The sequence below is a fragment of the Trachemys scripta genome, chromosome 2, assembly GCF_013100865.1.
Source record: "Trachemys scripta elegans isolate TJP31775 chromosome 2, CAS_Tse_1.0, whole genome shotgun sequence".
NCBI classification, from domain to species: Eukaryota; Metazoa; Chordata; order Testudines; family Emydidae; genus Trachemys; species Trachemys scripta.
In genome coordinates this window covers 18962115-18975309 of record NC_048299.1, presented here as the reverse complement: position 1 = coordinate 18975309, position 13195 = coordinate 18962115, and the positions used below count along the sequence as shown (strand labels likewise).

The 13195-nt window shown below is 50.9% G+C and overlaps 1 protein-coding gene across 2 annotated transcripts in view; it reads left to right on the top strand.

The window, feature by feature from the left end:
- Positions 1 to 537: 537 nt before the first annotated feature.
- LOC117872038 (limb region 1 protein homolog) overlaps positions 538 to 13195 on the top strand; it is a 30882-nt gene continuing 18224 nt past the window's right edge. For both annotated transcript variants that reach the window (XM_034760006.1, XM_034760007.1), the window contains exon 1: positions 538 to 894. In XM_034760006.1, coding sequence (XP_034615897.1) covers positions 832 to 894 — 63 coding nt within the window. In that variant the 5' untranslated portion in view covers positions 538 to 831. The remainder of the gene's footprint in view (positions 895 to 13195) is intronic.

The window sequence follows — 13195 nt, the reverse complement described above, 5'->3', positions numbered from 1 at the left end:
TAACCACTGAGCCACGTCCTTTACATTACATAAAAACAACGGGGAGGCTTTGTGTCACCTTAGAGACTAACACATTTATTTGGACATAAGCTTTAGTGGGCTAGAACCCACTTCATCAGCTACAACCGTGGCAATCAGGGACTAGACCCTGAGCCACGCCTCCCCACTGCTCCCTTCCCTCGCCCCCATAACTGTCGCCGCTCGCGCCTGCGCCCAGCTTTTATAGTTTAGCTCCGCCTTTCCCCACCCCTCTGTTCCGAATGGGCGCAGCCTCCTCACCTAGCCCCGCCCCCGGGGGCCGTTTGGGCCCCGCTCCGCTTTTGGGTCAGTGCTGACCCCGCCCCCTGTCCTGCCCCCTCATCTCGGGGTAGTGTTAGCCACGCCTTCCTCTTAGCCCCGCCCCCTGCGCTCGTACTAGCTCCGCCTTCCTCCCTGGCCTCGGCGCTTGGGGACATTCAGGTCCCGCCTCTCGTTGTCTCGCGCCCTCGGGGCTGTTCTGACCACGCCCCCTGAGCCCCGGCTAGCCTCGCCCTTCTCCCTCCCCCGGCCGGGGGCTGGGCTAATGGTGGCGCAGCGGACGCTTCTGCCGCGCTGTGACGCAGCCAGAGAGGCTGGGCCTTCCCCTCCTCCGCCGCCGGACGGTGACAGCCCCCGGAGATAGCGAGCGCCGCTGGGGTTGTCGGTGGCGCCTGTCGCCTCGCTCGCCGCCAGGGACCCGGGGAGCAGTTGGCGTTGCGGCTGGCCATGGTCTCCCGCCCGCCGCTGGAGGGGCAGGAGCAGAAGCGGCGGCCGCAGCCGCCATTGCGAGCCGGGGCTGCGGGAGTATGAAGGATGGAAGCGGACGAGGTGACAATTCGTGAGCAGAACTTCCACAGCCAAGTGCGGGAGTACACGGTGCGTACGGGGGTGACCCGCCCCGGAACCCCCACCCCCCCCGCTGCCCGCCCTGTAACCCCCCTTCATCCTGCCCCTCATGCCGCCCGCCCTGTCACACCGTCCCCCCATCCGGCCCTGGAAACTCGCCTCGTTCCGACCCCCATCCTGTCCCCCCCAATGCCCCTCATGCCACTTCCCCTCATCCCGCTTGCCCCGAACCCCTCCCATCCCACCTGCCCTGGAACCCTCTTATTCTGACCCCCATATTGTCTCCTCTAGAACCCTCCTTCATACCACCCCCACATCCTTCCCCCCCCGGAATCCCTCTTCATACCACCCCCACATCCCCCCCAACCTCCTTCATACCGACCCCTTTCCTGCCCTCCTCTTTGATCCCATCCACGCCTCATCCTGCCTGCCCTGGAACCCTCCCCCCATCCTGCTGTCAAACCCCCTGCCTGCCCCAAATCACCCCCATACCTACCCCTATCCTGTCCCAGAACCTCCCCCTCATACCAACCCCCCGATCCTGACCACTCCAGAACCCCCTTTTATATTGTTCCTTTGCATCCCACCCCTGCTCCTCTGCCCACAGTGGAAACCCCCTGTGCTCCCCATCCTATCTGCCCTGGAGCACCCCTCATACCATTCCTCTCTATCCTGCCTGCTCTGGAATCCCCATCCTTATCCTGCCTATCCAGCCCTCTCTGTGACACTTCCTCAACCCCATCCTGCCTGCCCGTGAACTCCCTAACACTGCCCCACACCATCCTGCCTGCCTTGTAACCTACCACCATCCTACCTCCCCATTAATCTACTCATAGTGCCCCTCATTGTTCCACTCTATAACCTCCTCATAGTGCCCTCACTATCCTGCCTGCCCTATATATCCCATCTTCACACTGCCGTCTCTGTATCCTCCTATTTTACCACACTACATCCCCTCATACTATTCCTCCCTCCCTTCATACTGCCCCGTATCACACTTTGTCACCTCATACTGCCCTCCATTTATAATACTACCTATTTATTTACCCATAGTGCCACTCCAACTTACCCTATGAGCCACCCTGTATTTCCTCTGATACTGCTTCATGACTCTTATCCATTATAGCCAGGTGCAGGTGTATATGGTGTGCCTGGGGAGGCTTATCTGTGCCCCCATAACACCCTCTCTGCTGTTGCATCTCTTAACCTTAACTCTTAACTCCACAGATAATGCTTCTGTACTCCACCCGCACCCTCATGCTGCTGCATCATGCCTCCTACCAGTCAAGTATAGGAATACACAGTATTTACATGTGTCCTGTCACCCGTCTACCATGCTGTCCTACAACTGCCCTCATTTCTCTCCTCAGCCAAGTGTAGGAGTACACAGTGTGTACAGAGAGCATACATTCCTTTCGTACCTCCTTAAAATTCCCCTTCATGCCATCCCCAGTACTGTCCCATGCTCCTCTCTCTCCCCCATAGTCAAACACAGAAATACACTGAGCATATGGGTGGTATCAACTGCCCCAAGCACCTCTGGAAACAACCAGATGCCACAATACACATAGATAGAGAGTTCTGGTAGGGATCTCACTCTGTACTGTCTCATTCTCCCCCAGCCACATGTGGGAGTATATGGTGCATACATAAGTACTGTGAAGTGGGGGCAGACTGTTACAGTCAAAGGTACATGCAATGAACTGACCCATACCACTCTTATAAAGTTTGCAAACATATATGCAAAGGTATATACATTACTAGATTATATTTGAAAATTGATCCCTTGAATAAGAATATGATTTCATAATCTAGTAACTTGTGATGGCATATTTGTCAATTTTATTAGACAGCGATATTAAGTTTGGGTGGGCTGTGTAAATCAGGTGGGATGACGGTGAATGGATTATTTGGCAGTGGATCCCTTAAGTACTCATTTCCATAGTTTCTAAAAAGGTGTAAACTTTTTGTTAAAGTTTAATATATTGTGGGTGGTGTTTGGACTCTACTGAAGCTGGTTCAAGTTACATATTTTCTCCTGTTTTTCTTAAGTGAGCGCTAAAAGTTTAACCAAGTTTGGTGCAAAAGGTCTATTGGAGGGGGTCCCTACTGCAACAGATCCTGAGGCCCACAAAACACGGCTCCTCTATTCGACATATTAACGAATCTGTAGGAGATGTATGTGATAGTGAGACTTCCATCAGTGTGGGGTATAGAAATAGCAAATAGTGGCGGGGAAATGAGGATACAGGGGAGGAGGATTTTTTCAGTATAGAGGAAGGCTTGAAGTTTCCTGGGCACCCACCTTCCTTGCCCTCTCTTCCTTGCTCCATTCATGACCCCTCTATGTTTCCTTTAATCTGCACTCCTAGGGTATGTCTACACTGCCCTCTTCTTTTGGCGGCATATAGTGTACCTCTACCCATGTAGTACCCCTATCACGGGTATAAATAGCAGCGTAGCCAAAGAGGCATGACTTAGGCAAGTAAAGACATGCGTGAAGAGTATTGGTCAGTATGTGAGTACATATCCTATGGTGACTCTACTCGTCCAAGCTGTGCTGCCCTATCTAGGCTGCTGTTTTTAGCAATGTACTGTCTTGCTGCCAGTGCCTTTCCCCACTAGAGGGAAAGACTCCAGAAGTGGGGAAAGGCTCTGGTTGGGGAGAAGCAGCAGGAAAAAGCTTGGGGAGCTCTCTGCTGCTGGAGCCTTTGCCTGCCACGGGGAGGTTCCCAGCTTCCTCACCCCTGCCAGAGCCTTTCCTCCCCTCACTGAAAGGCTCTCAGCAGAACCTTTCCCGGTGCCTCCCTGTTGCTGGAGTCTTTCATTGACATATGTAGCCACACACTGCACTGTGGAAGCAGCTTGCTTTTTGCTGCAGCATATAGCTACATGTACACTACATGCCACTGACACTGGTGTGTAGTGTAGACGTAGTCCTTGGGCTCCTGTGTACCTCCTTATCCACCAGTGCCCTGTGTTTTGCTCCCACATGTGTTGCTTCCTCTTGTGCCTTGTCAAGGTGCCCCCGTTCTGAGACTGGAACCATGACTCCATGTTACCTTTCCCTGTACAGCCCAGTGTGACAGTATACAGTGCCTGTAGATGCCCAAAGCCTGCCAAAAACTAAGCAAAGATTAACTCACCTGTAGGCGTAAATGTCCCTGAAGCAGTAGCTTAGATCTTGTACTAGGTCTTACTTTGGTGTAACTTACGTTTCTCAGGGGCAGGAGCGTGCACAGAAATAAAAAACTGGCCACTTTTGGAGGGGCACTTTCTGTGCCGCTCGAGGAGCTGGCTCTCCCTCCTTCGGCCTCGGGGTCGGAGGAGCTGGCTCTCTTCCCCTCCCCGTGTCCTGGTGGAGCTCGCTCTCCCGCCCAGCCTGGAGGAGCTGGATCTCCTGCCTTGGCCTGGTGTCAGCGGAGCTCACTTTCCCCACCCTGGAAGCATTCTGTGCCCCGCTGACTGGTGGCCCCCATACCCTGCTTGTCCCCCGTTGTGCACACCCCTGCTTAGGGGGGTGGTTTATTCATACCCCTGAGCGACATAAATTTTGCTGACATAAGCCACAGTGTAGACATAGCCTAAGTTTATTTGATGATCTTGCTAGGGGTACCTATATTTAGATAACTGAGGCAAAGTATTCTCAGTGAAGGACTTTCTATTCTTGAGCCATTCTTGAGGTGTTAATTGCCCACTTCATTTTATGTGGTTTCTTGCAGTGTTTGTTAACTCCATATGCTTGACAGTCTGTTCCACCTTGTATTTAGCTGTTTACCTTTTCCATACCTCAAGAAGAGCTGTGTAAAGCTCAAAAGCTTGTCTCCTCCACCAATTGAAGTTGGTCAAATAAAAAAGCATTACCTCATCCACCTTGTCTTTCATATTCTTGAGCCAGTTTATTGATCTTTAGTATTATGCAAGAACATCTGTTTTCTCAGGGTTTTGATAGAAGGGATAATGTAGAGGTAGTTCATGTGTATTTTGTTAAATTCATGTACAGTGTGGCCAGAGCGTCTCATAAATGCATTTTAGAAGTATAGAAATAAAAGTAGTCCCTATCTATAGCTAAGTGAGAGTGTATCCCCCATGCAGCTTACCTGCAGCCTCCTATACCTCTTAACAGTTACGAAGTATATGGTGAGTATCATTTTAGCCCAATTTCTTTTTATCTCCCCAATGCTTCCTGAAGCAAAATGAAGTACACAGTAACACTCTTGTGCACCCTCCTGTTACCCTGAGTCTTGTCCCCTGCTAATCAAGGCAATACACACAACATCCACATCAGGAACTGTACTGTAACCTAAATACCACCACTTTCCAGAATTTTAACAGTGAGTTGTGCATAGTTATCTCCACAACTGAGATAATATGCTCCACCTTCTGATGTGTGCATATAATATCAATTTAAACCAGGATAGGAGGCAGTGATATAACTAAGGGAAGAGTTTGGCGTTAGTTACATAGTGTTATAATGGAGTGAATTTCTGATGGATTATGGGACAGTATACAAGTGAGTGAACTTTACCAAATCTGCTAGTATTTTAGCAGTTTTAAAGATTGTGTGATATAAATAAAAATAGTCTTTGTTTTGTGTCAGGAAAGCGTAGTTCTTGTTTCTCCCAATAGCATGCTTTAGGAAGGGAAACAACAAACTTCCTGTAGATGAAAGAAATGAAATAATTTCTGATGCTCTTTTTTAAAAACAGCTGCATGAAATTCCTAGATTACAGTTCTGTGGTTTGATAAAACTCCTAAATAAATCCTTAATCTAATAATTTCTCTATTATAATGGGCCTGTTCTAAATGTTTCATTTTTGAAAACAGGTAAGATAAAACTGACATATGATCAAAATTTTCTTTAGTAAAGGAGTTCTCTCTTCCCCTGGATTGGTGTACTCACTGCATGGAAGAAGGCAAGCACATGTGGTATGGGTTTTAACCATGCCACAAATTTATTAGTCAAATTACCTCCAAGGTACCCCTCTGGGGACAGTCCACTGCAGTCACTCGCACCTCATTGATCATTTGCCAATTTTTGTGGGCTCCCACCATCGGGGGAGCCAATCATCACACTAGGAGAGTCTAAGGGCACTTCCATTTGTCTGCTAGCATCCCTCCTCCTTCCAGGGCTTGAGGCGACAGGGGACTTCGACCCCCAGAGAGCACTGTCATCAAGCACATTGGTGGGGCAGTCCCACAGGTAGTGCTCCTGCCTGAGTTTGTTTGCTGCAGGGCTTAGATATGATACTCCCATCTCATAAAGAGATGCCCTTGGGATGCCCACTATGTTACCTTTTTGGATCTGGAGCCTAAATCAATGGTGTTCCTGCATGGGGCACCTGCCACGAGGCATCAGCATCAGTTGGGCTGCTTCCATCCCACCCTGCATGGGCTACTAGAAGTTTGGCCAGCGCAATACCGAGATCATCTAGGAACATATTGCACTTATATCAGAGAGATGCACTCCTTCCTTTACATAAAGCTCAGTCATATTCTGAGCTTCGTGACCATGTCTGATAATAGAGCTACCTCGGGACTGCAGCCATGTTTCTACTTTCTATGGTCCTTCCTGTAGGCCATCTTTTTGTGGGTGTACTGCAGTCGGCCAAACCTTGCGGGCCAACATCTCCAACAGTACTATCCCCACACTGGGAAATGTGTTCACCAGCAGTCCAATATCCTGCTTAACCTTCAAAATCAGTTTGAGGTTGGAGCACATTCCCAGGTTGTTCTTCCCTAGGCGGATAATGATGATGTCAGGCGTATCCTCCCAGGGTGCCAGCCCATGCAAGAAGGGCATGAGCTGATCCCAGGATATGCCCTGTCTGCCATGCCAGTACAGAATCACATCCCTTCCAATGTCCACCTGTGAGCCTCTCTCCAAATTACGTGCTCTCTTGTAAGCCCAGTGCACAATGCTGTGCTCTCAAATCCCTATTCTCGACTGTGTGTGCTGCAATATATTCTTTATGATCGACATGGGGGAGGAAGCAGACATGATTAAAACCTGTGGTACTTACAGCCCACTGCCTGCATTACCTTCCCCTCAGACACCTGCCGTAGGAATTACAGACCCTGGATTGCCAGTGTCCTATAGCCTGGACCTCTGACTCACCCATGCCCAACTGGGTAGCCACTGTTGAGGCCCCTGTACAGAGAGTGTGGGAGACATGCTCTCCTGGTGGCAAGCTTAAGAGTCAGAGCTGTTTCTGAAAGACTCCCACAAACTGGAATTGGTTAGGAAGGAATGGTCACTGTGTAGAAACAGGGGACCCCCCCTCGCTGGGTTGGCATCAAGCCACATATGTGTGCAGTTCCTGTACAGATGCAGGTTCATCTTACTGGAACGTTGCAGAGCAACAGCCTCACTGAACCGCCTTTGATCTGTTTTTGACCTGTGGACTTTGAGCTATAGAGAATCACCTTCCCACTGCACATCATGTAGTTTGGGAGCCCGCCCTGAAGAGTCTCTGGCCGAAGGCTGGGCCCAGCTCACTGACCTGAAAGGCCCCAAAGAAAGCCAACAGAAAGGCTTCCTTGAAGAGTACAACTTCACACCTGACCACCCGTGAATGGCAGATGCGAGGAAGAACCTAAACTGATTGCTTTAGTACCTGCAAAGTCACTGGTTTCCTGACATTGCTCCGTGTCCCAGCAGCCTGTGCCCAATCTTCCAGCATCCTATAGGCCACGAATCCCCTACAGGGGTCCAGATGACTTACAGACCCGCAGTCAAAGGACATCACAGCTAACTGGTTAGCTGTTGTCGGTGGTGCCAGCCATTGCCTATGTAGTGAGATCATGAACTGCCAGGTTTTGGAGATATGGGCCCTGGGGAGACTCTCAGCCTGCTGAATGCTTGGAATGCCTCAAACACCATCATATAGGCCAAACAGATGCATGGTGCAATGATCCCTTGGCTGTGGGTATTGTTTCTAGCAACCAAGATTTCATAGGGCTGCCAGCATCTGGTTTGGTACCTCTGTGACGTCTGATGTTAGTACTCTGAATCTGTCAACTGGCTGTTGAGAGAGAGCATCAGTTATGCCTTTGGTAAGCCCAGGTACGTGCTTTGTCAGTGAAAGGACTGTTGCATTGGCGAAAATGGAGAACAAAAGTCCTCACAAACCTCATTATCCTGGCAGATTTAGCGGACTGAAAGTTCACCAAGTAACTAACCGCTTGATTGTTGCGCCAAAACCTCATCCTCTTGTCCTTGAACTCCCCATCCTGAATAGTGACCAGAATGGGGAAGAAATCCAGGAACGTGATATCCTTCAAAACTCGACTCCCTCCATTCTTGGGGCCACTCGTGGGCACACCAGTGCTCCCTGAAATACAAGCCAAAATCTGTCCTGCTTGCTGCATCTGAGTGGACTTGCAGGTCAGCCTTGATCATGTAAACATCCCTACATACAGACACCCTGTTACAGTGAGTGAGGAATCAGTGCCAAGTCTTTCTTCATCTCTGTAGTGACCTTCATAAAGGGGTGTGGGCCCATATCTCAATAGTAGCAGTAGCAAACAAAAGGCATGCCCGGAGGCTATGACTTTCCATATAATGTTCAAGTTGTCCAACAGGCATTGGAGATCCCTTAGACAAATGTTTTTGGTCCTGCTGACTCTAACAACCATATGTATTTTTAGTGCCATGAATTTGTCCCAACTTAGGTGGGATTGCCCTTGGACTGTGTTGTGCTCCGTACCTAGGTACATAAATGTGTTCTCGGGTCCCTCATTTTTTTCATCAGCTAGGGGAATACCCAATTTGCCCATCAGCTCCTGAAAATCCCAAAGGAGACCCTTACACTCATCCTGCCTGAAAACAGAAAATTGTCCAGATAGTGTGTCACCTGTTGGCATCCTGCACACCACCTGACTGCTCAGTCTAGCCTTGTGCTGAATTTTTTCAAAGATTGCCCATGAAATAGCACAGCCCATGGGCATTGTTCTGACCACATAAAGCTGATCATGAAAGAGGTCGCAGTCATCTGGGTGGCCTGGGAAAAGGCAGAAGGCTGACTTAATGTCGTTCTTTGCAAGCAAGGCAAAAAGGCAGTATAAGGTGCCATGTGCCTAATGTTGAATAATGCGTAGCACATGGTGAACAGCCTGGGGTTGATTGCATTGTTCACCGATTTCTTTCTTTTGGGTATAAGAGATGATACTCACCAGGAACTTTTAGGGACAAGGCCCACAGGGGAGATATGGAGATCAGGCAACAGCATTTGCTGGACAGACTCTGCCCAAACCAACTTACTTTTGAATCTTAACCTCGCATCTGTTAAAGGGACATTTGCCATTTTGTGCACCCTCTCCCCTTCTATGGGATAGTGAACAAAACCCTCCTACAAATATATAGAATCCTCTTCCTTGGAATAATCCCTTAAAAGGTGGCTAAAACACCCAAGTTAATTGGAGATATCGCCTTTTTCAGCCATTCTGGCCCTGCCCCTGCTCTGCGCTGTCTTAGGTTGCTCCCCCCATCCTCTGGGGAAGGTGTGCTTAAAACATGGGCAGCTTGAATATTTGTGCCTGCATTCATGCCCAAACCTACAGGATGCATGAAAACACTTCCCTGTCTCAGTGTACGCCCAGCATGAAAGCCTGGGCTGGCCAGGTGTGGGTGCCTTGATCCTCGCCCTGTCCCCCATTTTCACACCCTGACTTTACCAGTATATAGCCACTATTGATGTAAGGGCCTGTAACAGGCACCCCCAAGCCGGACACTACAGCCATAGTTCCTGATTGGTTTCATTCCAGCACAAGAAGTGGTTCAGGGTTCCCTCATTCTAAATTGCTCATCCTACCAGAGCCCTGAGGTGCCTCAAAAAGTATTATACAGCCTGCATAACATATCTAGTACTTCAGCATGGGCCTATGCATTGCTGGTTATAGCTGTCCCATCATTCCCATGTAGGTGATTTAGGCTATAAGCTTGTTGTCCCAATTCATCTCTGTCTTTGGGCGCCTTATACTATCTTTTTCTCTCCTCTCCACTTTATTCCTTTTCTCCAATATAGGTTCTCCCTGAATTGCAGGGAGAATACGTCCATGTAATCTGCTCGCCATATCTTCTCCTGTGTTAACTGAAGGATGGGCCCCCAACTGATCTGAAGCAGCTGCATACGAGACTACATTCAAATCCACATTAGTGGACCTCCTGGATTGCTGCATTAAAGGCTATGGGGCCAGCAGCTGTGATACTGGAATCTGTAAGGCTACCATCTGAGGAACCGGTGGCTGGAGGGTTGTCCACTGGGGGCTCTGGGCATTGTGGTCCCCTGTACCTGCAGTCAAAATCCGGGCTTTGGAGCGGAGCCTGGAGCTGGAGCGCGGAGCAGCTCCGGAGTAGTGGAGCTGCAGGTTTTTGCCTGGAGCTGGAGCAGAGCCAGAGCACAGCTCCAAAGCCCTGGCAGCCATGGGGCATGTTTTGTGACCTCTCCTCTGTTCATGTCCCACTTGTGTGCCCCTGCAGGCCTGACTCTGAAGCTACCCGGAGCCCACCCTGTTGCTCCCACCAGAACTGTGTGTCTGAGTGTAGTAGTTCCGGGGTGGGGCTCGTCCCTTCCTGGGGCGCCTGAAAGCCAGGCCGCCCCGCTACAAAGCGAATAACAGTTCTGAGCTCAGGCCCTTTGTGCAGGGGCTGAGCACACAGTTCTGGGCTCAGGCCCTTTGTGCAGGGGCTGAGCAGACAATTACCAGTTCTGGGCTCAGGCCCTTTGTGCAGGGGCTGAGCAGACAATTAACAGTTCTGCGCTCAGGCCCTTGGTGCAGGGGCTGAGCACACAGTTAACAGTTCTGAGCTCAGGCCCTTGGTGCAGGGGCTGAGCAGACAATTACCAGTTCTGGGCTCAGGCCCTTGGTGCAGGGGCTGAGCAGACAATTAATAGTTCTGCGCTCAGGCCCTTGGTGCAGGGGCTGAGCAGACAATTAGCAGTTCTGAGCTCAGGCCCTTGGTGCAGGGGCTGAGCAGACAATTAGCAGTTCTGAGCTCAGNAGCAGACAATTAATAGTTCTGCGCTCAGGCCCTTGGTGCAGGGGCTGAGCAGACAATTAGCAGTTCTGAGCTCAGGCCCTTATGCAGGGGCTGAGCAGACAATTAACAGCTCCGGCCCTGGGTTAGGGCAGGGCTGCACACCAATAGTCAGTCAGTGGCCCAGGCCTTGTAGCAGGGGCTGGGTCAGTTTGGGTTAGCCCAGGCCCTAGGTCAGGGCGGGGCAGCAAATCAATAGTCAGTCAGGGGCCCAGGCCCCCTTGGACAAGGAGGAGGAGAGACTGCCACCCGGCGCGGGGTGGCAGGGGGGAACACAGGCCCACCCACTCCACTGTGTTCCAGCCCGGGGCCCTATCCGCAGCAGTCCGTCTGCCGCGCAGTCAGTGGGGATCCTGACCGCAACACACTGACATGGGTTCGGGGTCTGCTATCCCCGGGCCACTTCCCATCTCCTCCTCCATGGGTACCTGCTCCTCCTGGGGTCCGTCTGCTGGGTCACAGATCATGGGCTCCTCCGGGCCCCGAGCACCAGGTAGGTGTGTCGCTCCCTCTGGGCCCTCGGCGGGGGGAAGCTCAAACCGCTCCTCAGGATACCGGGCTCTCGGCAGGCTCGGCCAGTCCTCCTCAGGGTACCGGGCTCTCGGCAGGCTCAGGTCCGCGGGAGCTCGGGCACCAGCGTCTGTCCTCTCCCGCTGCCGGCCAGCTACTGAGCGCTGGGGCCTGGCCTTTATACTTCCTGTCCCGCCCCTTGACTTCCGGGGGGCGGGGACAGGCCGCAGTGGCTCCGCCCACTCTGGCGGCTTTTCTGGCTCATCACTTCCTGGGGCGCCTGGAAGCCAGGCCGCCCCGCTACACTGAGACAGCAGGAGTTGGGAGTGTGCTAAACCCCAAACACATGCATTTGGGGGCAGGGCTAAACAACCATGGCCAACTGCCTGCTCTCCCTCTCTCTTGCCTGTTTGTGAACTCACTCTACTGCAGGAACCGGGGTGTCCCATGCTGTGCCTGACTGTTTTCCTGAGCTGCAGTCCATTTTGGATCAGACTGAATCACCTCCATGAATTGCCCTATTCCTGCATACTTAGTATGTAGTTCCCTTCCCGACATCATGCTTTTTTCTTTCCCCTTCCTGACCTTTCTGTTTGCCTCCTGCTCCAGGATAGGCAACACACGTCCTCCTGCATCTGGCGGCTGCAATGGGTCTGTTAGCCCCTCCTGCTGCCCTACTGTGTCTTGGTCCCAGCCCTGCAGCTGGCCAACCATGTGCCCTGCACAGTCAACCAGAGTTTGATCATTGCCAGACTGCTGCCTATGTCCATGTGCACTGCATGCTTTGTTCCTATTTGGCTGCTGGAAACCAGCAAACGGGAAGTGGCCTTGTGCACTGGGCTCTTATAATGGCTCCAAATCTTGAGCCATATCCCACAAGACCTCAAGCCTACCCCAGAATTCCTGTGGGGGCTGGTGTCAAGTATCGGGGGGTAGCCGTATTAGTCTGTATCTACAAAAACAACAAGGAGTCTGGTGGCACCTTAAAGACTAACAGATTTATTTGGGCATATAAGGTGCCACCAGACTCCTTGTTGTTTTTGTGGGGGCTGGAAATCTCATGGGATCTGACATATCCTGTCTTTTTGACCTCTCTGTCGCGGGAGCCATCGAACCACAACCCTTGCTAGGCTTGTGGACTTCAAATCATTTCAAATGCCAGATGAAAGGCTCTCAGCCCTTTGTAATGAATGGTGTGCGTCTTCCCCTCCACCCCCTCATAGGTCCCAGAGATATGTCATGCCAGCTCTTGGTAATCTCATGTTTGTGAAAGTTGTTGCATTGACCAAATGGAGATAATAAAATAATTTATTTAGTGAATAGGGAATAATAATGCAAACCTTTCTATGCTGTCAACATACCATTTTGTCTTAGAGGGATCGCTTCTCTGGTGATTGAGTAGTAGAGTCTACACCAGTGATTCTCAAACGTTTGTACTGATGACCCCTTTCATGTAGCAAGCCTCTGAGTGCGACCCCCCCCCCTTATAAATTAAAAACACTTTTAAATATGTTTAACACCACTATAAATGCTGGAGGGAAAGCGGGGTTTGGGGTAGAGGCTGACAGCTTGCGACCCCTCATGTAATAATCTCGCGACCCCCTCAGGGATCCCAACCCCCAGTTTGAGAACCACTGGTCTACACCCATTTCTTGATCTCTCTCTTAGACTGTCATCAAGGATGCCAGTTGTTGTGTGATACTTGTTCAGTATAGTTTCAATCAATTTGACTGGTACTGAAGTTAGGCTTATTGGCCTATAATTGCCAGAATTGCCTGTGGA